The sequence below is a fragment of the Balaenoptera ricei genome, chromosome 6, assembly GCF_028023285.1.
Source record: "Balaenoptera ricei isolate mBalRic1 chromosome 6, mBalRic1.hap2, whole genome shotgun sequence".
Classification (NCBI taxonomy): Eukaryota; Metazoa; Chordata; class Mammalia; order Artiodactyla; family Balaenopteridae; genus Balaenoptera; species Balaenoptera ricei.
In genome coordinates this window covers 13,356,919-13,382,336 of record NC_082644.1, presented here as the reverse complement: position 1 = coordinate 13,382,336, position 25,418 = coordinate 13,356,919, and the positions used below count along the sequence as shown (strand labels likewise).

The window sequence follows — 25,418 nt, the reverse complement described above, 5'->3', positions numbered from 1 at the left end:
GAGCAGACAGTTCGTAATCTGGGACAACTTCAGGTGGTATAAAGTGCTTGTAATTAGGGTTCCCAAAGGAGAGGAGAGATTGGAAGGAACAGGAAAAAAATATTTGCAAAATAGTGGCTGAAAAATGTCCAAATTTGATAGAATTATTAACCCATTGATCCTAAAGTTCAACACATTCCCAGCACAAGAAACATAAAGAAAAATACACAAAGCTTAAAATCAGCAATGAATGGCCTAAAAGGAGCCAGAGAGAAAAAGACACGTGACATAAGAAGAACAAATATAAGAGAGGCAGCAGATTTCTGGTTGGAAACTATGCGAGCCAGAAGACAGTGCAGCAACATCTTTTAAAGATGTATTTAACTACTTAGAGCAAAAAACCAAAAATACCTGTCAAACTAGAATTCTCTATCCAGTGAGACCATCTTTCAAAACAAAAGGTGGAAATAAAGGCTTTTTCAGACATAACGAAAGTTGAAATAATTCATTACCATAACAGGTTAGCATTAGAAGAAGTGTTGAAAAGGAAGCCCTTTAGTCAAAAGGAAAATAGTTCTGCATGAAAATCTGCATCTACACAGAGGAATGAAGAGCACTGAAAATGCTAAATATGTGGGCAAATGTAACAGACTTCTTTTTAATTAGTCTCTGTAAAGGATAATTATTCAAAGCAAGAGTAACAACAATATTTTGTTTGGTTTATAACCTAGGTAAATAAAATATACAACCAAATTAACATAAAGGTTGGGAGGGGTTCTTAGGCTATAAACAAAGTGGAATTAAGTTAAAAGATATGTACTGTAAACCCTAAGCCACTATAAAGTAACAAAAGATGCATGGGATGCAGGTAAAAGCAGTGCTTCGAGGAAAATTTTTAAAAATTAAAGCCTGTATTTGAAAATAATAGAGGTCTCCAATTAATGATCTCAGCTTCTACTTTAAGAAACTAGAAAAAGAAAAGCAAATTGAAACCAAACTAAGAAGAGGAAAGGAAGTAATAAAGATAAGTGTAAAAATCAATGAAATAGAAAACAGAAAAACAATAGAGACAAATCATTGAAATCAGAAGGTTTTGCTGCAGAAAATAATAGTAAACTTCTAATCAGACTGTTCAGGAAAAAGGGAGAGGATACTCATTAGCAATATAAGGAATAAGGGAGGTGACATAATTATATATCTTAATAATACTAAAAGGATCATAAAAGAATATTATGAACAACTTTATTTTATGCCAATAAATTCAACAACTTAAGCTACATTCCTTGAAAGACACAAGCTATCAATCTCACTCAAGAAGAAATAGGTGGTCTCGTTAGCCCTATATCAACTAAGGAAATTTAAATTGTAGTTAAAACCTTCCCACAAAGAAAACTGCACGTGCAGATGATTTTGCTAATGAATTCTACCAAACATTTAAGGAAGATACAATACTAATTCTGCATACATTCTTCCAAACAAGTTGAGTTGGGAATGCTTCCCAATTCATCAATGTCAGCAGTAGCCTGATACCATAATCAGACATCATGAGAGAAGAAAACTACAGTCCAGTATCCTCACAAACATACTAACATATAAAAAGAGAATACATTATGACCAAGTGAGATTTTACCCCCAAAATGCAAGGTTGGTTTATTTGAAAGACAATATGTGGAGTTCACCATATTAACAGAGTAAAACAGAAAAACTCTGTGGTCATCTCAGCAGATGGAGAAAAAGCATTTGACAAAATCCAGCATTCATTTCAGATAAAAACTCTGAGCAAATTGGTGAGAAAAAAGAATTTCTTCAACCTGATAGATTTTATCTATGAAAAATTAACAGCTACCATTATACTGTCTGTGGGAAAGAAAATATTTGACATCTGCATTTATATTTACCCTTAAGGTCTCCTGAATAATACTGTAATGTTTGGTTGTGTTTATTAATGAATTTTCTTACTGTATTGGGGTTAGGATATGGGATTTTAAATAAACCAAAAAGTAACTTATTAGTGGATCATCATGACTACTTTCACTTTTTAAAAATTATTATTATATTTTAAATTATTATTTTGGTGGGTTGTAGTTAGTAAGCATGGTTTCCTTAAATATGATTGGTAAATATTATAAAACATTTATTTTTATATCCAGTATCTTGTTTTTGCTCTGACTTTTTTTGGTTAATCTTTTATTTCCCATCTTTATGCTTATTACAATTCCTCCTACAAAAATAAATACGTGTTATTTTCTTTTGGGCACATTATTTCTATGTCCACTGGATTTAAAGATATCTAATTTCTACTTTTTTCTTTGTTTAGGAAAACATAGAACCTCTTCAGGTATCATTTGCAGGTCTCAGTCCTCTTAGTAAGTCTTCAATCTCTGAGACTCTTTCAGGTAGTAACTTTGGCTTATCTAAAAATCATTAAATGTCATTTTAAATATGTGTATATATGAAAATCTCCTTATTTTTAAAATTTTATTTTTATTATGATCGTACTTGATTTTTCAAAATCTCAAATCGTGTAGAAAAGCTTACAAGAAGTCTCTTATCCATCCTTTTCCATTCCAAGTCCGTACTTTATAATCACCCACATTTAACTTCCTCCGATGGGTAGCCGCATTTTTCAAGTCACTGCAAGTAGTGGAGTTGCCCTCTCAACACTTAAGGATTGACAGTAAGCTCCTTTTCACGTTGCACAATTGAAATGATATGGATCCTAAGGGTCATTTTTAAATACACAAAATTGTTGATCAACATCAACATGGCATTTTGTGCATATGTACTTTCTGAGGTCTCTAGGTTTTTTTTATGATCATGACAAGGCAACAAAGATCTCTCTGTGCTTTCCTGACAAACCAGGACTTGGCCAGCAAATGTCATGAGCAAAGCACTTGCAATGGAACCATTCACGTTTCTCCCCTGGTCGAAATCCTTTAATGGATCACCAACACATCTTGTTGGCTCTAGGACACAAACCAAGCTCATTAGCACAGAATCCAAGACATGGAGTGTTAAGTTAGAGCTAAATTGGAAGCATAGCCTGTCATCTTCCAAAGCTTATGCTCTTTGACAGGTTATACTGCCTTTTATTTATACTGTTAAAAGTGATCAAATTAAAATTTTTTGAACTTTGTGAAATTAAAGTTTTTTCATGTTTTTAAAAATGTTTTTGAATCTCAAAATTTATTTCTTCTGGTAATATTTATGTTCAGATATGGTAGGATACTAAAAGCAAAATTGGTATCCAAAAGAGCATCCAGTGTGTCCAATAGATAATGGATCTTACAACTTTTTGTTAGCTACCCTAATTTTGCTGTGTCTTGCTCATCAGGCACTGATACCTTTGCCTCTTCAAATAACCACGAGAAAATAGCCTCCTGTAAAGTTGGTAGAGCAACGCGGACCTCTAACAGAAGAAGTGTAAGTGTTTGTATTTGGCACAACGTATCTGTTTTTAAATCTTGCACTAGATTTTTTTCTGTTTTCATGATCAAATGATTTATCAGTTAAATCTTGGTTTAATCAATGTGTTAAGAACTAATACCTTATCCTACCTATCACGTGAGGCAGGGTAATGCTGTTTTCCTGATTTGATTTTAATTAATTCTCTTAGAAGAAAAATACAATAAACAAGATGCTTTCAGAGTGTGTGTTCATGTGGAAGGTAATCTGTTTAGAAAGTTTATTTGGGATCTGTGTGGTTTTATGAGTTGTATTGAAGTGCGAAGTGGAGAAGAGTCACATTTTTTTTTAAATTTTTTAATTTAATTTAATTTTTTTATACAGCAGGTTCTTATTAGTTATCTGTTTTATACATATTAGTATATATATGTCAATCCCAATCTCCCAGTTCATCCCACCCCCCACCACCACCACCCCCCAGCTTTCCCCCCTTGGTGTCCATACGTTTGTTCTCTAGAGTCGCATGTATTAACAGTCAGAAAATGGCATAAATATAACTTTTTCAAAAACTACCTTCAGTTGTTTTCAGTGTGAGCATAACTCCCATCGAATGCGTGTCTTTTGCGATTTTATTAAATTAGATGAACTTGGATTTTTATCTATAGCATCACAGTGCGTAAACATATAGCATACTGATATTGTTTTTCACTGATCCTGTTGATGATAAACCCAGAAGTCAAACTTAGATAATCTGACGGTTCATGACTTTTCCCCCCATAACCCATCAGTAGTTAGGTGCTACATTGTAGATGTTCAATAAATATTTGATGAATGAATAAGACAATGATTCATTTTTATTTTTTATTTTCAAAAATTTTATTGAAGTATAGTTGATTTACAAGGTACAGCAAAGTGATTCAGTTATACATATGTATATTTTTTTCATATTCTTTTCCATTATGGTTGATCTCAGGATATTGAATATAGTTCCCTGTGCTATACAGTAGGACCTTGTTGTTTATCCATCCTATATATAATAGTTTGCACCTAAAACAACGATTCTTAAGTTGTTTTTTTTCTCTTCCATAAAATAGTTGGACAGAGTGCGTATGCTTCGGGTCAGTGTTTGATCAGAAATCAGTAATTACTGTTTCCCTCTTTTGAATGTGACTTGGTTAAAATACTTCTAATGGAATTTGTGAATTAAGCGGAAATGGGATGTAAAATGATAGAATCCGCAGGGAAGGGAAAAGAAATGTGAGAGACACTCATGAAAATTTAACTGACTGTGTTTTATGGTAGCCCTGCTTTTAATTTTCTTTATAGCAGTTGATCAGTTTTTCAGAAGAGAGTGTTTGCAACTTATTTAATACAGAAGCTCAGCCTTGTAAAGAAAAGAAAATTAATAGGAGGAAGTCTCAAGAAAGCAAGCGCGCAGACAGAGCACTTCCTAGAAAGAATCAGGTGAGTGTGTGTTTAAAGATGTAATAAAGAGTAGAAGTGGTGCATTTCTTTGTTGTATGGTTAGGAAAACACAGAAACAAAATTTTTCCTAGTTGGCCTTGAACCAAGATTATTAAAAATCATCTTATCATAGAATCGAAAGGGCCATAAGAGATTATATACTCAATTATGAATTACCCGAGGGCCATTTTTGCATTTTCTTCATTGGGTTACATACACCCAGCACAGGGAATCACGGGTACTCAAATGTGGAATTGATTCTTATCTTTGAATCTGATCTAATCTAACCTCACCCTCTTTGGGGAATCCTCTGATTTCTTAGGGATGCGTGTGCCATCTGCCTCTTGTTTGACTTTGCTACTGCCAGTGGCTGGTTGGATGACCTCCCCGTATTGCAGGAAGAATTTAGAAACTAGCTCTGTCTTCCTCCACACTCAGAGGCCTGTGCCGGCTCAGGATGTCACCACCTCTTTGTGGATAGCAGATCTAGCACCTTGACCCAGGTCCTGGTGTTGCCCTCTGCTTCACTGAGCTGGACCCTCCCCTGCCATACCCTACAGCTTGTTGGTATCCAAGACCTTCCCAGTTTTAATAATACACATTTATATGTCCCCCCACTCTCCGACCCCAGCCTCCTATCCATCCAGTGTTCTCATGCCATCTCACTCATGCCTCTTCTAGTCTTATATTAACGCTTCAGCTTTCAGAGATCCTTTAACTTCCTGTGTTTCCTTGTTCATCCTAAGCCATCTCAGCTGCTTTAAACACTCTTGTCCATAATCTTGGGTCTTCATCCCTTTCATTCCGCTCCCACCCTGGATTAATGCACCATTATCCCCTTTCCCATCCAACACTGCTGCTGGAGAGACCCACAGAGGCTGCTACAGAGTCACTGTTTCAGATACTATTAGAAGTCTGGCCTCATTCACCACCACTTTGCTACTTCACTTTCATTATTTTTCCAAGGCATTTAATAACCTAGTGACTAAAATCCAGTGCGTCCTTAGAGGTCTTGTTCGCAGCATTTGACATAACTGAGAATTGTCCTGTGTGGTCTCTGTTAAAGGTTTGTTTTCTTCTGCCCATTCCTAAATGTTTGTGTTACCCAGAGTTCTAATCTTTTTTCGAAATGGCTTTATTTTCTGGGTGGTTTCATATGCAGCACGGTTGATGACTCCCAAATCTTTCCCATCTGTTAACATAGGTTCAACTACCTACTAGACATCTTTTCTTAAACAGCCCTGCAAACATCTCAAAACTCAACATTTCCAAAACCAAACTTATCCATTTCACCCCAGCACACACCCACCCAAAACAGTAAATTTCCCTCCTGAACCATGAACCAAAAAGTGTTGCCTCACTTGGTTTAAACACTGTACAAACATCCCCAAGTCGGCAGAGCTGGAAGAAACCGGATGTTGTCCTGGTTCAGTTTCTTCTTTAGGTCACACACTCCTTTGAAAGATCCTCTTGCTGAAAAAAAATACACGTCAGTTGAAAATATGCATACATCTTAGATTATGGCATTAGAGACTGGGTTCCTTCCTACTCTCTACAAAATGCTGTTACAAAGAAGGTCCACCTACTTCTTCACATGAAACTAATAGCCAGAAAGTTCAAGAAGGGTTGACCATTAAGTTTTGCCCCAACCCCTCCCAGGACCCCACTGAGTCAAAATAATTGATAGGCTGAGATAGGCTTAATCCTATTATTAAAGGAATAGGCTTAGAATAGCGATGAGAAGAGGAAGGGAGTGAGGAGGGGTATTCAGCAACCGACAACAGCCTTCAGTGAATTTCTGGAAGACAAGCAGATGGGAGCGGGTTGACAGATAAAAGAGGGGGGAAAGATTTACAGCCCAGAATGTGCTGGGAGGGAGGGAGCCCCAGCCTGCTTATGGGAATCCCGAGGAACTCTGGGCCCAGTATTGGCAGGTCCAGTGGTGCTGAGAGTGAGAAGTGGTAGTGGAAACAGATTAATTGAAGTCCTGTATGTGAAACAATTTGCGCCAGTTTGCCCCTCACCCCCTCTCCCATCCTGAAGCTCAGAACAGGGGTTGACACCTGAATGTTCTCATTCTGGCATTTGGAAGGTCCCACAGTCTGGACAGCCAGCTCGTTTCCCTAAAGCAAAGCCTGCGGTTGACCCTCTCCCTCTGCCCTGCCGTGCGTTGCACAGAGTTCCTGGTAGAATTTCCATGCAAGAAAGAGGCTGAGCTGGAAAGCAGAGGAAACCCATTACCAGTTTAGCCAGTATCTTCTTAAGTAAGAGTCAGATAACTGAGTAGAACCAAGAGCATCAAAGACCAATGTTAGTAAGTTTGAAAAACTGACCCCCAGAGAGAAAGGTTATTCAGAAAATGGAAAGAAACTTTATGAAAGTAAATATTCTGATATACTCAGATTTCAGAAAATATCTGCAGAAAACTAAGAAGCGGGGGATGCTATGAAAAAAGAGCAGAGAAAGAAAGATTTGCAAAAATATATACAATTTGGTAGTTGGACTAGAGAATCCAGTTAAGGAAAGTTAAGGGAGGACGAGAACGACAGACTAGTAAGAACAGACGTGGAAGACCAATCTAGGAGACCTCATAGGAGTCTCAGAACGAGAAAATGGAATGGAAGAAGTTATCAGAATAGAAGGGAGGGTTTCCCGGAGCTGAAGAGAAGAGCCTTCAAGTTGAAAGGTCCTACTGAATGCCTAGGACCAAGAGAAAAGACCACAACTTCGACATGTCAGTGTGAAACTGAACAATAAGGATAATGAGAACAGTGGACTTTTCCTACCAGGAAACAAGGATCGGAGTGGTATCAAGTTTAACAGCAGTCTGAATGCTGAAAGACTTCAACAGGACATTTAAAGCTTCGAAAGAAACTTAATTTAAGCCCAATATTCTGTATCCAGCCAAATTCAGTTACTGTGAAAGACACTCAAGACCGGTGTTTTTTGGTTTTTTTGTTTTTTAATATTACTGGAGGGAGATAACACTCTAGCAAAATGAGGAAGTAAGCTTGAGAACCCAGGACACAGTGGGTCTAATAGCACAGGAGAGGAGTGCTGTGGAAATCTCTGATTATAGCTGTTCAGTCAGGCCAAATTTGAGCAAGAGAAGGGTGCTCCAGGGAGGAGGTCTCTGGAGGGAAAAACAAAAAGACCTATGATTGAGCACATGGAAGTTGTGCCATATGAGAAGAAAAAGAGGGACTTCCCTGGTGGTCCAGTGGCTAAGACTCCATGCTCCCAATGCAGGGGGCCCGGGTTCCATCCCTGGTCAGGGAACTAGATCCCACGTGCTGCAACTAAGTGTTTGCCGCAACTGAAGTTCCTGCATGCGGCAACGAAGATCCCGCGTGCTGCAACTAAGACCCGACACAGCCAAGTTAATTAATTAATTTTTTTAAAAAAAGAAGAAAAAGAAAGGTCATTCTATACCATTCCAAAGAAAAGTCTGCATGCAGGAGTTTTGGAGCGAATATGAAGCAAACTTTAGTAAGTGTGATTTCAAGCAACAATGGGGTATAAGGAAAAGGATATTTTGTAGTATTAGGAATCATCTACAGGGGGCGCCAGAGGAAAGAGAAGGAATCGGAGCTCTGTCCTTGGCAGAGCAGTGAAAAATGTTTACAGGGACCTAATCATGTGAAAGGCGAGGGTATTAACAACTAATAGTATGGTGGTTTAAAAAGTTCAGGCACTGGAGCCAGACACCCTGTCTAACTCCTAGTTTGGCCACTTCCAGCAGTAAAATGATGGGCAGGATTCTTCATTTCTCTATTGGTTTTAAAATGGAGGTAGCAATGGTACTTATTCTATAAGCTTACTGGAAATATTAAACGAGTTTTAATACATATAAAATGCTTAAAACAATGCCTGGTAAGTAAGTAAGCACTATGGCTGTTTTTAAAATTATCATCTTGCAAATTAGGGGTTCAAGATATACTTTTTTTAAGTTGTTAAAAAGAAATAGAAATGTAAATTCAAAGGTAACCAAGAGAAGAAGCAAAACTAACATAGGGAAGAGGAAGGTTTAGTTTAAGAAAGCGATAGCCTCATGGTTTATGGTAAGGGGGCAGCAGAGATCTATACTGTATCGTAGGCTGAAATGTGCTAAGAGAGTGGATCTTAAGTATTCTCGCCACACACACACACACACACAAACAGTAACTGGTAACTCTGAGGTGATGGATGTGTGTATTAACTTGACTGTGATAATCATTTTGTAATGTATACATATATTAAATCATCATGTGCACCTTAAGTCATGTGAAACCTAAATAAATACAATTTTTATTTGTCAATCATACCTTAATAAAGCTGGAAAAGTTTTGAAAATAAAATTGCTAACTTGGAAGTAGCAGTAGAATTTATAAGCATGAATTCCTTTATAACCTAGAAATGGAAAAAGTTTACAAAATATGACTCAAAAACCAGAAACAGTGAGGTCAAAGATTGGTAAATTTTGCTCCATTTGACCCAAACAGCATGGAGCATGCATGGGGAAAAAGCTCCGTAAGAAAATCTAAAAGACAAAGGACAAACTTGGAAAAAAGTTTTTGCAATTCGTATCAAAATCTCCAAGAGATTTTTGTTCACAAAATTGAAATGAAAGGGCCCTTAAACATGGAAAACATGTTCAGACTCACTCATCATAAGAGAACTGCGAGTTTGGTTAAGTTGTATGGTGATTTTTTTAAATAAATGTATTTATTTAAAAAAAAAAAAAAAAAAAAAAGAACTGCGAGTCTAACATGCATTGAGATACCGTTTCTTACCATTTTTTTTTTTTTTTAATTTATTTATGGCTGTGTTGGGTCTTCATTTCTGTGCGAGGGCTCTCTCTAGTTGTGGCAAGCGGGGGCCACTCCTCATCGCGGTGCGCTGGCCTCTCACTGTCGCGGCCTCTCTTGTTGCGGAGCACAGGCTCCAGACGCGCAGGCTCAGCAATTGTGGCTCACGGGCCCAGTCGCTCCGCGGCATGTGGGATCCTCCCAGACCAGGGCTCGAACCCGCGTCCCCTGCATTGGCAGGCAGACTCTCAACCACTGCGCCACCAGGGAAGCCCGTTTCTTACCATTTTTGATTAGCAAAAATCCAAAAGTTTGACAGCGTACTTTGCTGGCGAGGCTGGGGAGAGATAGGCACGCTCGTACATTTTCTGGTAGCGTGAATCTCTGTGGAGGGCAATTTGGCAATATCAAGCCAAATTAAATATTTTCATTTACCCTTTGACCCAGCAATCCCATTTCTAGGAATCTATCACAAAGATCTAATGACAGAAATACAAAAAGGCACATGTACAGAGTTAGTTATTGCAACACTCTGTAATGCAAAAGATTAACAAACCAAATGTCCGTCAGATGTCCACACGACTGGTTGAATAAACTGGTGTGTTCACAAAATGAGTATTTTGTAGATGTAGAAAATAGCGGAGAAATGATCCAAACCGCTATGCAGTGATGCTAGGATGTATTTACTGTTAAGTGAAAAAAAAACAAGTTGTAAGCTACCTGGTGTGGGATAAATTGTGTTCTCTCAGAATGCATACATTGAAGCCGCCACCCCTGTATCTCAGAATGTGACTGTGTTTGGAGACAGGGCCTCTTCAGAGGTGATTAGGTTAATAAATGAGGCCCTTAGGTGGTTCCTAGCCCCAATCCAATCTGATTGGTGTCCTTATAAGAGGAAATTTGGAAACAAAGGGTGACGCCACGGGGGGCACAGACAGGGGGAAGAGGCAGCAGGACGGTGGCCATCTGTATGCGCATGGGAGAGGCCTTAGGGGAGACCAAGCCTCTCAGCACCTCCATCTTGGACTTACTGCCTCCAGAACTGTGAGAAGATAAATTAATATTGTTTAAGCCACCCAGTCTCTGGTGTTTTGTTATGGCAGCTAATATGGCAAACTCATACGTTACCGTTTATCTAAGGAAGTAGGGAGCATTTAAAAAAATGTATATATCAATACACATACATATAATCTTACACAACTACAAAAAAAAGGTGGGAGAATAGGCCAAAGACAAAATAAAACCTGGTTACCTCTCGGGAGAAGAGACAGAGGAGGGAACAGGAAGGAATGAAGGCTAGATTTCCTTGAACGTGTTTTTTACTTTTGACTTTGAACTGTGTAACTGTTCTACGTGACTATGGAACAATTATAGCTCAATTTTTAAAAATTGAAAACAAAATGAAACATGTAACTATAATCAAGTCGGTGGCTTAACCTCGTAAAGAGTTTTTTCAAATCAGAAGTTTGAAAAGCCCAAATGGGATGTAACCTAAGGACAAAAATAACTGCACAAAAAGTTTAAGCAGTTATGAAATACTCACTGATAGAAGAATTCAATCTAGAATGAAGCAAATAAGCAGGGTTTTGTGGGGATGTTTTTTACTGTCATTAGGAATCAAGACCCTTCACTAGAGACAAGGTAAAATTGAAATCAAATTCAAAACCTTGTTAGGCTAAATTTTCTTTTTTTTAATTTTTATTTATTTATTTATGGCTGTGTTGGGTCTTCGTTTCTGTGCGAGGGCTTTCTCTAGTTGTGGCAAGTGGGGGCCACTCTTCATCGCGGTGCGCGGGCCTCTCACTATCGCGGCCTCTCTTGTTGCGGAGCACAGGCTCCAGACGCGCAGGCTTAGTAATTGTGGCTCACGGGCCTAGTTGCTCCGCGGCATGTGGGATCTTCCCAGACCAGGGCTCGAACCCGTGTCCCCTGCATTGGCAGGCAGATTCTCAACCACTGCGCCACCAGGGAAGCCCTAGGCTAAACTTGAATTAGAAATATCATGAACACGTGCTTTTACCCATTTAAAATAAATTTCTAGCTCTGTCTGTTGGTAAGGCATAGAAGCACTGAGCGTCCTTTGTACCTATGTTACCATCTCTACCATTTCAGCTAAAAGGGATCAGCGTTACCTTAGTGAAATGGCTGCTTTCAGATTTACAACAGCAAATGTAGAAAATGAGCCCAGGTCTGGACCAGTGTGCAAGCAAGGAAGCCACGTTAAAGGACACAAAATCATTTCAAAGGGGCTTCCACTGACCAAAGATAGGACAGTGTGACCATCAGAGATAACGATTGCAATGGATTAAAACACTGGCATCAAATATGAAAACACAATTTCCTCATAATTAAAAACTAACAGCAAAACTTAAAGGCCACCTTAGAAGCTGTCTAGGGCATCAACTCTTTTTTATTTTCAGGGTTTTTGTTTTTCTTGGGAAGTGGAAAATAAAATTTGAGCTCTATTTCAAGTAAACAAATAACTGATAAGGGAAGATTCTTTATCGAAGAATTTTCACTAATCAGAAAGACCTGTTCACAAAAGCTGTTGGATGTTAGGTAGAAGCCAGTTGGGGAGCCAGAGGTAATGGATGGATGGGACGGGACACCTGAGAGCACTGGCTATTCATAACACCACAGAAGGAGAGAATATGAGCCTCCTGGTGCAATGAGGACGTCAATAACCTTCCATGAGATGCTCTTTCCAACAAAGATGAAAGCTGAATCGAATCAAGCCTGGATCTAATGACCAGTGGATAGGAAATGCCAGGGGATGGAGGAACATAAAAACACACATGACTGCAGTTACCCAAATCCAGAGCTTCGCAGCTACTACAGGATAAATGCCTCAGAACGTTCACCAAGTAAATGGCAAGGGGGAAAAAAGGAGCCATAGATCAAAGGAAATCCATCAACCAAATGGCATGTGTGGAGACCTTGTTGGGATCCTGATTTGAACAATTGTAAAAAGACAATTAGGGACCAATTAGAGAAGTTTGAACTCTGAGGAAATATTAGGGAAAACTGCCTCTCGTTTTTTTTGCATCTAAATTTTTATTTTGAGATCGTTTTCAAGATGCATGCTATTGCAAGAAGAATCAGAAAGATCCCAGACACCCTTTGCCCAGCTCCCCACAATGGTGACATCTTGTAAAACCATTATACAGTATCACAGTACTACAATATCAAAATACAGTCGAAATGCAGGACATTTCCAGTGCTGCAAAGATCTCTTCTGGTCTGCAGCTGTGTCCACTTCCCACTGTCACCCCCCACCTTAACCCGTGGCAACCACTAATCTGTTCTCCATTTCTTTCATTTTGTCATTTCAAGAATATTTTGTAAGTGGAATCACACACTGTGTAACCTTTTGGGACTGGCTTTTTTCACTCAGCATCATTCTCTGGAGATTTGTCCAGATTTGTGTGTATCAATAGTTCCGTTTATTGCTGACTAGTATTTGTCATTATTATAAAAAGAAAAAAGTAATCATTTCACTATATATATATATCTCAAGTCATTACTTTGTATACCTTAAACTTACATGCTGTTATATGTCAATTATATCTCAAAGCTGGAAAAGAAATAAAACTCCATTGTAAAAGAGGAAAAAAATCAACAGTAAAATACAATGCCAGGTAATGTTTCATGTTTTTGGTGGAAAAAAAAAGAAGTCCTTATCTCTTAGAGATACTGTAGGATCTTCAGATGAGATGATGTAATGTCTGGGATTTGCTTTAAAATAATCTGAGGGAAGGGGGTTATAAATGAATCACGATTTCCATGTGTTAGTAATTATAAGAGCTAATTGTTGGGTACGTGGGGTTCAAGATACTATTCTCTCTATTTTTGGGGTGTTGGAAATTTTCCGTTATTAAACATTAAAAATACAGCAATCTGGGGCTTCCCTGGTGACGCATTGGTTGGGAATCCACCTGCCAATGCAGGGGACACGGGTTCGAGCCCTGGTCTGGGAAGATCCCACATGCCGCGGAGCAGCTGAGCCCGTGTGCCACAAGTACTGAGCCTGCGCTCTAGAGCCCGTGAGCCACAACTACTGAAGCCTGCGCGCCTAGAGCCCGTGCTCCACAACAAGAGAAGCCACCGCAATGAGAAGCCCGCACACCGCAATGAAGAGTAGCCCCCGCTCGCTGCAACTAGAGAAAGCCCGCAAGCAGCAACGAAGACCCAATGCAGCCAAAAATAAATAAGTTTATATATATATTTAAAAAAAAATACAGCAATCTCAGCCCCTTATTTAGAAAGATGGAGCCAGCCACAAGAACTAAAAATGGACCATTAAATAAGTGAATGGCAGGGACAGGGAAATGTTTGCTTTTCACCAGAAGGTTTCCTGTTCAATTTGATGTGTTGCCATGTACATGAATTATTTTAAAATAATTTTAAAGCTACTCTCAGAAAACAGTTTGACTTAGTTGTGCAAATAACACGAGAAGTAAGCATTTGCTTCTGTTGCATGACCTCCTTCACTGTATGAGAAGAAATACTGGTGATTTGGGAGTAAATAGAATCCTTTTAGGTATAATATCTTCAGTTGTCCTTTGTCTCCTCCAAGTCATAAACCAGTCTCATTATTTCTAGATCACGGGGCTCCCCGAGGATTCCAATCACATGTGGCTTCTCTTGTTTATTACAGTCTAAGCAAGGCTTTTTGTATTAGAGTAAATTCAAATTTTGATAAGATTCTAGCCTTTGCAGATGAAACCCTGTGGATAAGATAAGCGTTGCTAGATATATTTTCATGACAGACCACAGGTGCATTCATCTTTACTCTTTTCTTTTTGGGTGGTGTCCTCCTCCTGGCCCATGACCATGAAAAAATAATGTTAGTCTTTCATCATGGTTAGCAAATTTTATGAAGTTTAACTGTACCTTTTCTTTCACAATCATTCATTCATTTGTTCATGTATGTTTGTTGAGAAGCCACTAAGTGCCAGGCGCTGTTGCAGGTGCTTTTGCAGTTAATGTAAACAGGTTTCCAAAATCCTGCTAAAAGGGGATTTACCTGAGCTATGAATCAGAAACTGTTCTGGAGGTTATAACCTGATGACATTGATCATAGTATATTAACCAACCTACTAGGGCCTGGGTCACACAGTAATACTAAGAGCATAATTTAATATTAAAAATATTTTTCTCCATATCAATACTCAAAATAGTAAGAAGGAATTTAAAAGAAAAAGAATAGCTAACACATAGCCCTTACCATGAATCAAGCCATACTTTACCCATTTCACATATATTAGCATATTTAATAGTCACCACAACTTTCTGTGGTGTGTGCTTTTGTGGTTCCCATTTTGCAGATGAAAAGAATGAGGTACAGAGAGGTGAGGTAACTTGCCTAAGATTATACAGCCGTAAAGTGGCAGGGTCAGGATTTGAACCGAAGGTGACTAACCCGAAGCCAAATGTTTCTCTCTTGCAATTCATCTGTGGAGCCCAAGTCAAGATTTTTCTCTTTGCTTCCGTTTCCATTGTCCATGCTGTTATTTTCCCAACTGTTTCTTGGAAGTCAGCAGATGTTCCCTGAAAAAAATGTTTCGTGGAAAAATATTTAACCCAGCATTTTTCTAACATATATAGAGGTTATTTATACCGAGGGCTTCTTAGAGGATTTAACGTTAAGTGTATATGGTAAATCACTAAGAGGAACATTTATCTTGTACAGTTCTAAAATTATTTTTCCATGGAATGTTTTTTCTTGTTTTGTTTTTACAGGATATCTATAGATATCTCAAGGAACTTATAGTTTTATGCCACTTCTGTGCTCTTGAATATCTTCCACACCATTAGTTTCTGTGCTGTCACCCAAACGATCTTTCTTAAATGCAAACTCAGATGTCACTCTCTAAATCACCATGTGGTGAACACTCGTGGCTGTCAGGCTCAGACTTATTGCAGAGAAGGGCCCTGCTTGCTTTGTTGGCCTCTTCTGCCACTTCTCTGGGGGTTCACTGACCACGTACAGCTAATTGCAGTTCCCCCTCTGCTCTGTGCCGCCTCCCTTAGACCTGTTCCGTATGCCATTCTCTTTCCTTTGAAAAGCCCTTCTGTGCCACTCCCATCCTCAACCGAAACAATTCTCACTTGTTGAAGACTTGGCCTAGACATTCCATTTCCTGTGGAGCCTGTCTTGAAAACCTCCCGTAGGCCAGGTCTCCGTCTTCTCAATCTGTAGAGCCTGTCCTGGTCTGTATGTATTAAAATTAGACCAAGAGTTCCCTAAAGACCACTTCCTGTTTGTTTTTATATCTCATACCTAGCAAATTATTACCTGCACGTAGCAGTTTCTCAGTAAATCTTTGAATGGATGCCATTTTCCAGAAGCTATAATTGTTACCAGTGTGTTCCTTATGTTGACCTAAAATCTGGTTCTTTCCAATATTATGACGTTGAATATATTTCATTTTTGCTCATAACAACCTATTATTTCAATACAGTGTTTGAGTTTCCCTCAAGACTTCTCCATATGAAACTTTTTTTTTAACATAGAACATGAGTGCTCAGTTGCTGACATGCAGTCGGAATTGAATACTGCATTCCAGATGTTATTAAAACAGTTTTAATTTTTATAGAAACCTACGTTTTCCATCAGTTATTACCAGACCTCTGTCCCTCCTCTTCTACTTGTGCTTATTAAACTCCATCTTATTTTGACCTAGTCATTTTCGTCTTGATTAGATCACCTGTTGTTTGAAGCAGCTTTGTGTTATCTTCAAATTTTATGTACACACCTGTGGTTTCTTCATCCAGATCTAGGAACAGAAAACCAGTCTTCCATAGTTTCCAATAGGTAACTCATTCTAGGTTAATCCTGAGTCATCGTAACACATCCTAGTTACAGATTCCTCATGTCTTAAGTCTGTCCAGTTCTACAACATCTCACCTATTTTTCACTCATCCAGAACTTATTTTGGCAAATGCTTTGTGGAAATATAGACCATTACTCTACAATTTGTAAACTGAGTTCTGTTTCATATTTTATTTGACTTTGTGTAAGCTACCTAGCCCTTTAGCCCTGACTGAGATTCCTACAATTTTGAATGGAATAACTAGTCTTTAAGTTTTTTTTGTAAAAATTAGTTTGAGTCAACATTGTACATGGCGCTACATCTTTCTCAGTTACAGTGTTTTAATACATTTTCTCAGGTTTTAAAAAGTTGCAGAAGGAAGAAAGCAAAGGGAAAGAAAAAAAGTGTTCAGAAGTCTTTATATGGGGAAAGAGACATTGCGTCTAAGAAGCCGCTCCTGAGCCCTATTCCTGAGCTGCCCGAGGTATCTGAGATGCCGCTGGTTCCAAGCATCTGGAGGATGTGTTCAGGTAGCCTGTCCTTTTCCTGTCATCCGTATTGTATCTCTTCTCTCCTCCCTCTTTGTTGCTATTTCCCTCTCTTTTTTCCCCTTCTTCCCATTCATTGTGCAAAGAGTGCGTAAATTTAAAACAGCAACTTTCCCTCCTATTCCCACAAGAATTTTAAGTTAAAGAAGCCGTGGTTTGTAACTTTCAGGTCACCTAGACCCTTTTCAGAACCTGTTGGACACTCTGGATCCTCCCCCCAGAAAAACTCAGGCACAAAATATTACATATAATTTTAGGGGAAAGAATTTCCTTCCACCCTGTTTCTTTTTGCTTTTTAAAGTGTTTCAGTAAAGTAAAATGAATTGTTTGGTGTTGTAATCCATCACTAAAAGTCAACAAGGTGATGGCTCAGTAATAGGTATATCTTCTATGAATTAAGAATAAAAAATTAAAACAAAAAAACCTTGCCCTCTGATGTTTCAGTAGAGTTGGCACTGCTAAGCATCTTTTAGAAATAACATTTATAAATTGAACTTGATTACTTGGAAAATTTTGTTTAAAAGGAAGATTAAGTCTGTTGATATCCTGATTCGATAAAAATTGGGTTGGGGTTGCATCTGGTTGGTAACGCTTGAGTTTAAATTGACTAAATCATGCCGAAAAGCTGGAGCATGTGTTCATTTCGTGTGTGAATTTTGTATATAATCATTCTTAAGATAGCTGCCTTTGTCAATCACCACATATTTATAGCCTGCGTCCCATTTGCAGCATAGCATGTAGGATCTATCATAGATTCAAGGACGAATATGGTACATGCCATTATAGACTCTTGGCCTCTGCCTACTTGTTATTTCAGGAAAGCCCAAAAGTTTAAACAAACACACAACCACCCCACATACACGTAATCCTCCGGCCCCGGGGCACCAGCAGAGGCCGTGCTGTCCTGCCCTAGCCTCTTTATGTGCTGCATCGTGGGACAGGATGTCGGCCACCCCACCTCTTTTAAATCTGGCCTAATGCTGCTTAGCCTTTAGGATTTAGCCATGCTGGCTGCCTTTCCAGGAAAACTCTTTGTTCACATTACACCTTTACCACCTGGTTTATAACGATTTGTCCACCTCCCTTCCCTGCAAGTTGCCTTTCCCTTGAGACTTATTTTCGTTATATCCGTAGTTCGTAACAGTTTCCTTTTTTCCAAAGATACTTGAACAATGACTGTTAGTGTATATTTTCCATCTTGCATCTTATTAGAGAATTTCTTTTCAAAAATACATGAAGCATTTTTTATCAGTAACCAATGGTTTCATCTGCTATGAGGGTCTAAAGCTGTTGTCTCTCTCTCTCCCTTCTTTCCTCTCTATTTCTCTCTCTCTTCCTCCCTCCATCCCTTTCCCCTACCTTCCTTTTCTAGTATGTTAATTTCATGAAAAATACACGAATATCCATTTTTAAAGTTGTATAAAGAGCCCAGTTGACATATTGGTTGGTTGATACCAAGGGGCTCCTGCCCTATGTTAATCTCTAGCTTTCTGTGACATGATTGTAAGTACCCAAATCCTGGATGTATATATACCTTTTCACACTGAAACGTTTTTTGTAGATTTTTGGCTCAGCTTATGTTTTATCTTTCAGTTTTTATTTTGTTTAAAACATTTTTTATACTCCTTTGACCAATTAAAAACTTTATTATGTGAGATAACGAGAGAGATGGCTTCTAATAGTACTGAGATTTAGAACTCATAAAGCCTAGATTCACTTAGGCTGTGTTATGTGACTTTAAAACCTTGATGATGTGTTTTTCACCTGTGATGTGACACTGTGTGCCAGAAACACATGGCAGGGCCCACATGGCGTGTCTTCCTGGAGGGTGAATTATATTCAGAGATTGGCATGGAAGGGGAGAGATTTCTAGAATATTGAAACAACAGGGGCTCTATTTGAGAGTTTGGTGCAGCTTAATGTTAATTTTTTAAACACAGGGCATAAGACTTGAGTGTCTTCAGAAGTACCCTTTTAGCTAAGTCCTCAAATCCCCCAGAATTCCAAGTTTTCTCTCTTCTATTTCAAGGGGGAACATTGATGGAAAAGTTTCAGAAGCATGATGTTGCCGATTTTCAGTAATTCATTTTTCGGGAGATAGGAAGTGTGTCTGCCTCATGCTAATTGACCTTGTAGAATGGGAAGCACATTAGAATAGAGGAAGCAATTTCAGATACAGTTCTCATTTCCATGGTCTCAGGTTATATGCTTTATTAATTCATGCATTAAGTACATATTTTCTTAACCTGTGGGGTGAGGAAGAACTGAAAGAGAAAGAACAATGACAGATGGGGACAAGTACAGGGTAGCATTTGTAGGTCTTGCGATTGTTTTGAAAGCTTGACACACAGAATACAATTTGACACCTGTTTGATTTGTGAAAGTTTATTTCCACTCTTACTTTTTAATTCGATTTAAACTTACTTACATGCCCATAGATGATTTCAACTCAAATGGTGAACTTGAAGAAGTGAAGCTTCCGAAGAGAAATAATATTTTGCCCCAGAACCCAGAGGATTGGCAGATGATTCGAGGCTTTAATAAATACGATGTGTCTGAATTCTGCAACTCTGACGTGAAAAGTTCCTCATCACTTATTAATGCTACTTTTGAGCAAGGTTCAAATACAAGTACTATAGAAACTAATGAAAACAAAAATATTCCAAAAGCAGCAATTATGTTGGAAAGTGAAAACGAACTAAAAACTGGGACTGAGAATGAAAACAGCCATATTTCTTGTCCTTCTGTGACTGAAACACCCATTGTATCAGACAATCCAAAACCTGATTTTACCATGCAGTCCCAAGAACTTTCTGCTGCTGGTCAAAATATGGAAAACCTTTTTCAAATCTTTAAAATCTCAGAAGATATAAACATCAAATGTGAAAACCAGGATGACTTCTTAGTTGTCCCAGAAGGAAAACTGCAGACCAAGCATTTAATGCCCGACACACAAAAAGAATGTGATTGTTCAGAAGATGTCTTAGTTGACCACATGAAAGAAAGTAAAAGTCAAGGTGAGGATTTGGGAAGAAACTCCATAGCAGGTAGTCGTGGTGTGAGTTACAGAGAAAGGAAATACAGAAGACAGTCCGTGGCTTGTTCTGATGGGCAAAGTTTACATTTGGAAAAAACCGAGAATCCCAAACTTTCCTACAGTGTGAGCAGCCCTGTAGAAATTAGTTTAGAAAATTCCCGACTGTATAAAGACTTATCTGACTCCATTGAGCAAACCTTTCAGAGAACAAAGAGTGAAACCAAAGTAAGACGCAGCACAAGGCTACAAAAAGGTTTGGAAAGTGAAGAAGGGCTTGTGTGGATTTCACTTCCATTGCCTCCCGCTTCTGGCATTTCCCAGAGAACCAAGAGGAGAACAATAGGTACCTTTGACAGCAGAGGATTTGAGAACGGGTCCTCCAGGCAAAAACCTTGTGTGCTGCCCTCCACATCAGGTGAAGAAAGCAGTGAGGGCTTTGCTGCTGCCGCTGCCAGTTTACCTGCGAAGAGAAGGAAGAGCTTTTGTACACCTACACTTGCAGATCCTAAAAATACCACCCAGTCGAGAGGCTACCAAAGAACCACCTTTCTCAACCAGAAGGAAGCTCTCCAAGTGACTTCGAGAGAATCGGACGTATCAGCGAACTAAAGCAGTAACTGACATTCCCTGCAGAACGTTTTGGCAAGAGAGAAGGTAACCAGCCATTCATGCCTGAAAGATTCTTTCATCCCAGTTCCCATCCTTTGTGAAACCTCAGTATTTTAAAAGTTTCAAATAAAATTATTTGAGTAGAACCTACTTTGAAGTAGAAATAAGTGAATTTCTCCATCTTTCAAACTGAAAGCATTGTATTAAACATGTTCTCCCCCCCAAATGATAAATGCTTTATTGGTATTCTGTTAAAAAGGATTGCTTTTAGACCTAACAGCATGTCTCTTAAGTTTTATTTCATGTTAGGACATATTTACCACTGAAGGTTTAGAGTTTCTGTTGTAAAAAAAGCATCTTTTAGAGTTGACTTGTTATATCTGGATGAGAAGAGCGTTTTGTTTTGTTCTTTAACAAATTGATAGAATTAATGTAACTTTATGAAAATTGAAGGTAACATAAGGTTGAAACTGTTAAAGAAAGTGGGGTGAGGTATGTTTTTATTTTAAAAGGCTGCCCCAAAAAAACTGGTTAAAAATTTTAACAATTAGGAAAGATGGGAATGATAAAATTTGGTTTTTTCCCTTTGGGTTAAAGTTAAGAGAAGCTTTAATAATTTACTTTGTCTCAAATAAAAATTTTGTTTTAATAGATTAAAATCAAATCTTAAACATGGGATTTTGGAAAATTCTTTCAATAACCAGAATATTGCAAATCTGTCATTATCAAGTGAATATATAATTTAGAAATAACTAACATGGAAGCATTTTGACCTTCAAACAACACTCTTGTATGCTTTGGGGGGGTAGGAAGTACGGGTTTGGTTTTTGGTGAAACTATAAGCAGTCTAGCTGAAGACTCATCTCCCAGATCATTCAGATTAGTCACAGGTAATTTAGGATTGAATTCATGGTTTTCCATTTAAAAAAAAAAAAAATCCAGAAACTCACTTAAAAGGCCCTAAAAAATTGGTTTACTAACATGAAGCATGGTGGCAGGTTGCTGATTTCTTTTTTAACATGGCATTTTCCAGCCTTTCTGACTTTTTATTTCACCATACCAAGAACTAGTACTTGTTTTGGTTTGTCCAGTTAAGCTTCAGCAGTATATCCTACCACAATTTTGGTGGCAGCAATTTGAAAATCTAAATTGCTATATTTTTAGAATTTGTGAATGCAGGTAAATCGTTGTAGCATTAAACAATTGTCTTTGAAATCCTTTAAATCATTAAACTCTCCTACTCCTGTGATAGCAGAAACATGTTAACAAATAGGGCTCTCTATAAATAACACAACAGGGAAGAAAGCTCCTGCTGGGCGCCCATTTCCCCTGCCTTAGATAGAGACTATTTGTTACCTTCTTGGCACCAATAGGTCTGGAACTCCTGCTGCTAAAGACTAATGTATTTTACATTAACACTCAAAGTGATCCCCAATTTCTCCTGCTAAAGGGTGGATTGTTTCAAAAATTCTTTTATCTTTACACGTAAATTATTTATGGGCTTTTCCCCCCATTTATAGTTTGGTATGGTTGGCAAATGTCTACCACTGAAAACAAACCAAAAAAAAAAAAAACTTCTTATGAAGCTTTTTGGTTTTGGTCAATAAAAAAAAAAAAAAAAAACTTTCAGAAACATACAACGTTAGAGGGTTTTGTTTTTTAAAAATTTTGTGTTCTTTGTTCATAGGAAGGTTAAAATTACTGTTATTTTTCTGCCATTTTTACTGTATGATATATGATCTCAATTGTATTTGAATTTTTTTCAGAATTTCACGTGCTTTGTTTTATTTCCCAAAAAGTGCTAGTGAGGATGAAGGAGACATTTTGGTCTGTGATTTTTTTGGTTGTGATTTTTTTGGCTTGGTTTTTCAAATGTAAAATTGTTCTCATTTTCAAGCATCTGCAGTTAGAAAGATAAACACTTTACAAGTTCTATTCCTTTTAAAATATTACACTATGAATATTTTGTTGCTATCTGTAAATAACAAATGGGCTGTTTTCCTAAAAAGAAGTCTTGAGAAATCAAAACAACTTGGAGGTATTGTATCCACCATCTCATTTGTATCATAAAATTTGTGAAAAGTTAATGATTTCTGTATGTCATCATGCTTGTGTGTTTTTAACTGTTTCTTTTCATTAATGGCTAAATCAAAAATTTGCCTTATCTTTTCTACCGCAGTAACCCTTGACATTTTGCCTTAGAATGGCTTCTACTTTTATCTTTTCCTGCTCCCATAGATTCTTGCTTGTTCCAGAAGATGGCAGCATGACATCTGAAGTTCTCGTCCTGTGTGCACTACCTTAACCCAGGGCAGCTCTTCACTGTTGCTACGGGTGCTTCCCCTTAACTTTTATTTTCACTCATTTTTATTACAAAAGTCATATGTGTCTACTGAAAGAGGTAGAGAACTGTGCATAATGAAAAAGTGTCTTCCCCCCACTTAATGCAAGCATCCTGCAGCTACGCCTTTCTCTCCCCACCTTCCTAGGTGTCAGCACCAGTAACAGCAGGCAAACCTCTTCCAGACCCTTTGCCTGTGTAAACATAGGTTTTGTTGTTTTCTAATGGGATCGCTCTATGTTCCATTTTGCAAGTTAAAATTTTTATTCAACATAATACCATTTTGGAGAGCCCTGGTGCCATTGCAGTCTTTTTAACCCCTGCATAGAATGATACACTTTGGATATCTATAATGTAGTTAGCCATCTCCCTACTGAAGGACGCTAGTTGCCTCCAGTTTTTTGTAATTGAAAATTATGCCACACTGGGCTTGCGTGACGATGTAAGATAAATTCCTTGAAATTAAAATTAAATGGTTATTTGGTTCTTTTCTCTGGATCTGACCTGGCAAACACGTTGCTTCCATTTTCTCTCACTGATTGCCTCCACCCCCCAACGCCCAGACTTCAGCTGTAGACCTGGCATAACAAGGAGGAGATACTTAATAATGCCTGATTTGTGCTTTGTATTGAAAGAGCTCTTGTTTTCCTTTTCCTTTTTAAAGTCAGGTTTATTGAGGTGTCATTCACCTACAGTAAAGTTTACCCTTTTAAGCCTAGCAGTTTGAATTTTGGCAAATTGACGCCGTCATGTAACCATGACCGCCCCCCCCATCACCCCGAAAGAAGTTTCCTCCTGCCTCTTTCCCTCTCCCCCAACCCCAGCCCCTCACAATCACTCATCTGAGTTCTATGCTTATAGTCTTGCCTTTTCCAGAATGTCATATAAATGGGATCATACAGTGGGTATCCTTTTGTGTCTGCCTTTTTAAACTTCGCATAATGCTTTTGAGGTTCATCCATGTTGTATAAGTAATTGGTTCCTGTTTGTTGCTAAGTAGTATTCCATTTTATGGCTGTATCACCAGTTTATCCATTCACCAATTGATGGATATTTGGGTTGTTTCTATTTTTGGGCTATTATAAATAAAGCTGCTATAAACATTCACATATGGATCTTTTTTATAGACACATGTTTTCCTTTATCTTGGGTAAATACCTAGAAGGGGGATTCCTGGGACGTATGGCTGGGATATGTTTAAGTTTTGAAGACACTGCCAAGCTTTTCCATAGCAGCTGCACCGGTTTGTATCCTCACCTGCAACATATTGTTTCAGTTGCTCCACGATTTCATCATCACAAGGTGTTGTCAGCCTTGTTCCTTGTAGGCATTCTAGTAGGTGTGCAGTGGTATCTCATTGTGATTTTGGTGTGTATTTCCCTAATGACTAATGAAGTTGAACATCTTCTTTTTCCTGTGCTTATTTGCCATTCTTACATCCTCTTTATTGAAGCGTCCATTTAAACCTCTTGCCTATGTTTCCTTTTGTTGATATTGTTGTCTTGTTTTTGAGATGAAAGAGTTCTGTGTATAGTTGGATATAGTCCTTTATTGGATATGTATCTTGCAAATATTTTTTCCCAGTCTGTGGCTTGTGTTTTTTCCTAGAGTGTCTTTTGAAAAGCAGATTTTAATTTTGATGTAGTCTAATTTATCCATTTTTTTAAAAATGGATCATAGTTTTCTGTCCTAAGAAATCTTTGACTAACTCTAGGGTACAAAGATTTTCTCCTAAATTTCTTCTAGAAGTTTTAGAGTTTTAGCTCTCAGGTGTTAGATCCACTTTGAGTTAAGTTTTGTACAATGTATGAGATGAAGTTGTTTTGGGTTTTTTAGTGGAAGTCATTCAGCACCATTTGTTGAAAAGATTGTGCATTCCTTATTGAATTACAGTGGCACCTCTGTTGAAATCAGTTGACCTTATATGTGTAGGTCTATTTCTGGACTTGATTCTGTTCTATTGATCTCTATGTCTGTTCTTAAACCAGCATCGCACCATCTTGATTACTCTAAGAAAGCTTGTCTCCCCCTTTACTGTGAATCTGTGTCATAGTTTTTGTTTAAAGTTCTTTTTGTGAAGGAGGAGGCCAGTAGAAGCAAAAGATTGACCAACCAATTCTATGTGGAGCCTACAATTACACCCAGACATGCATTATCATTTAGGGCAAAAAAGTCAGTAATAATAAGCTATCAGAAATATGGGAAGGAAACCAACTTTCTTGGGGTACCTATACACTCAGCCCAATCTTCTCATATAAAAGGGTTTGCTACAGTTCATGATTTAAAATTGTCACCCTGAGACGCTAAGATTTAGTCATTGAGAAAGAATTCTCCTCTTGACCACTGTGTAATATATACCAGTAAGAAAATGAAATGAGTTGAATTAAAATAAGGTTCAAAGTTGTTTGCTAAAAATTAAATTGTCTAATAAGT

At 38.1% G+C, this 25,418-nt stretch overlaps 1 protein-coding gene across 1 annotated transcript in view; it reads left to right on the top strand.

The window, feature by feature from the left end:
• Positions 1-20,720, top strand: part of CDCA2 (cell division cycle associated 2) — a 49,525-nt gene extending 28,805 nt beyond the window's left edge. Inside the window, exons 11-15 of the mRNA XM_059926242.1 lie at positions 2,297-2,375; positions 3,314-3,402; positions 4,711-4,848; positions 16,809-16,980; positions 19,437-20,720. Of these exons, the coding sequence (XP_059782225.1) occupies positions 2,297-2,375; positions 3,314-3,402; positions 4,711-4,848; positions 16,809-16,980; positions 19,437-20,644 (1,686 nt within the window). The 3' untranslated portion in view covers positions 20,645-20,720. The remainder of the gene's footprint in view (positions 1-2,296; positions 2,376-3,313; positions 3,403-4,710; positions 4,849-16,808; positions 16,981-19,436) is intronic.
• The last annotated feature ends 4,698 nt before the right edge of the window (positions 20,721-25,418 follow it).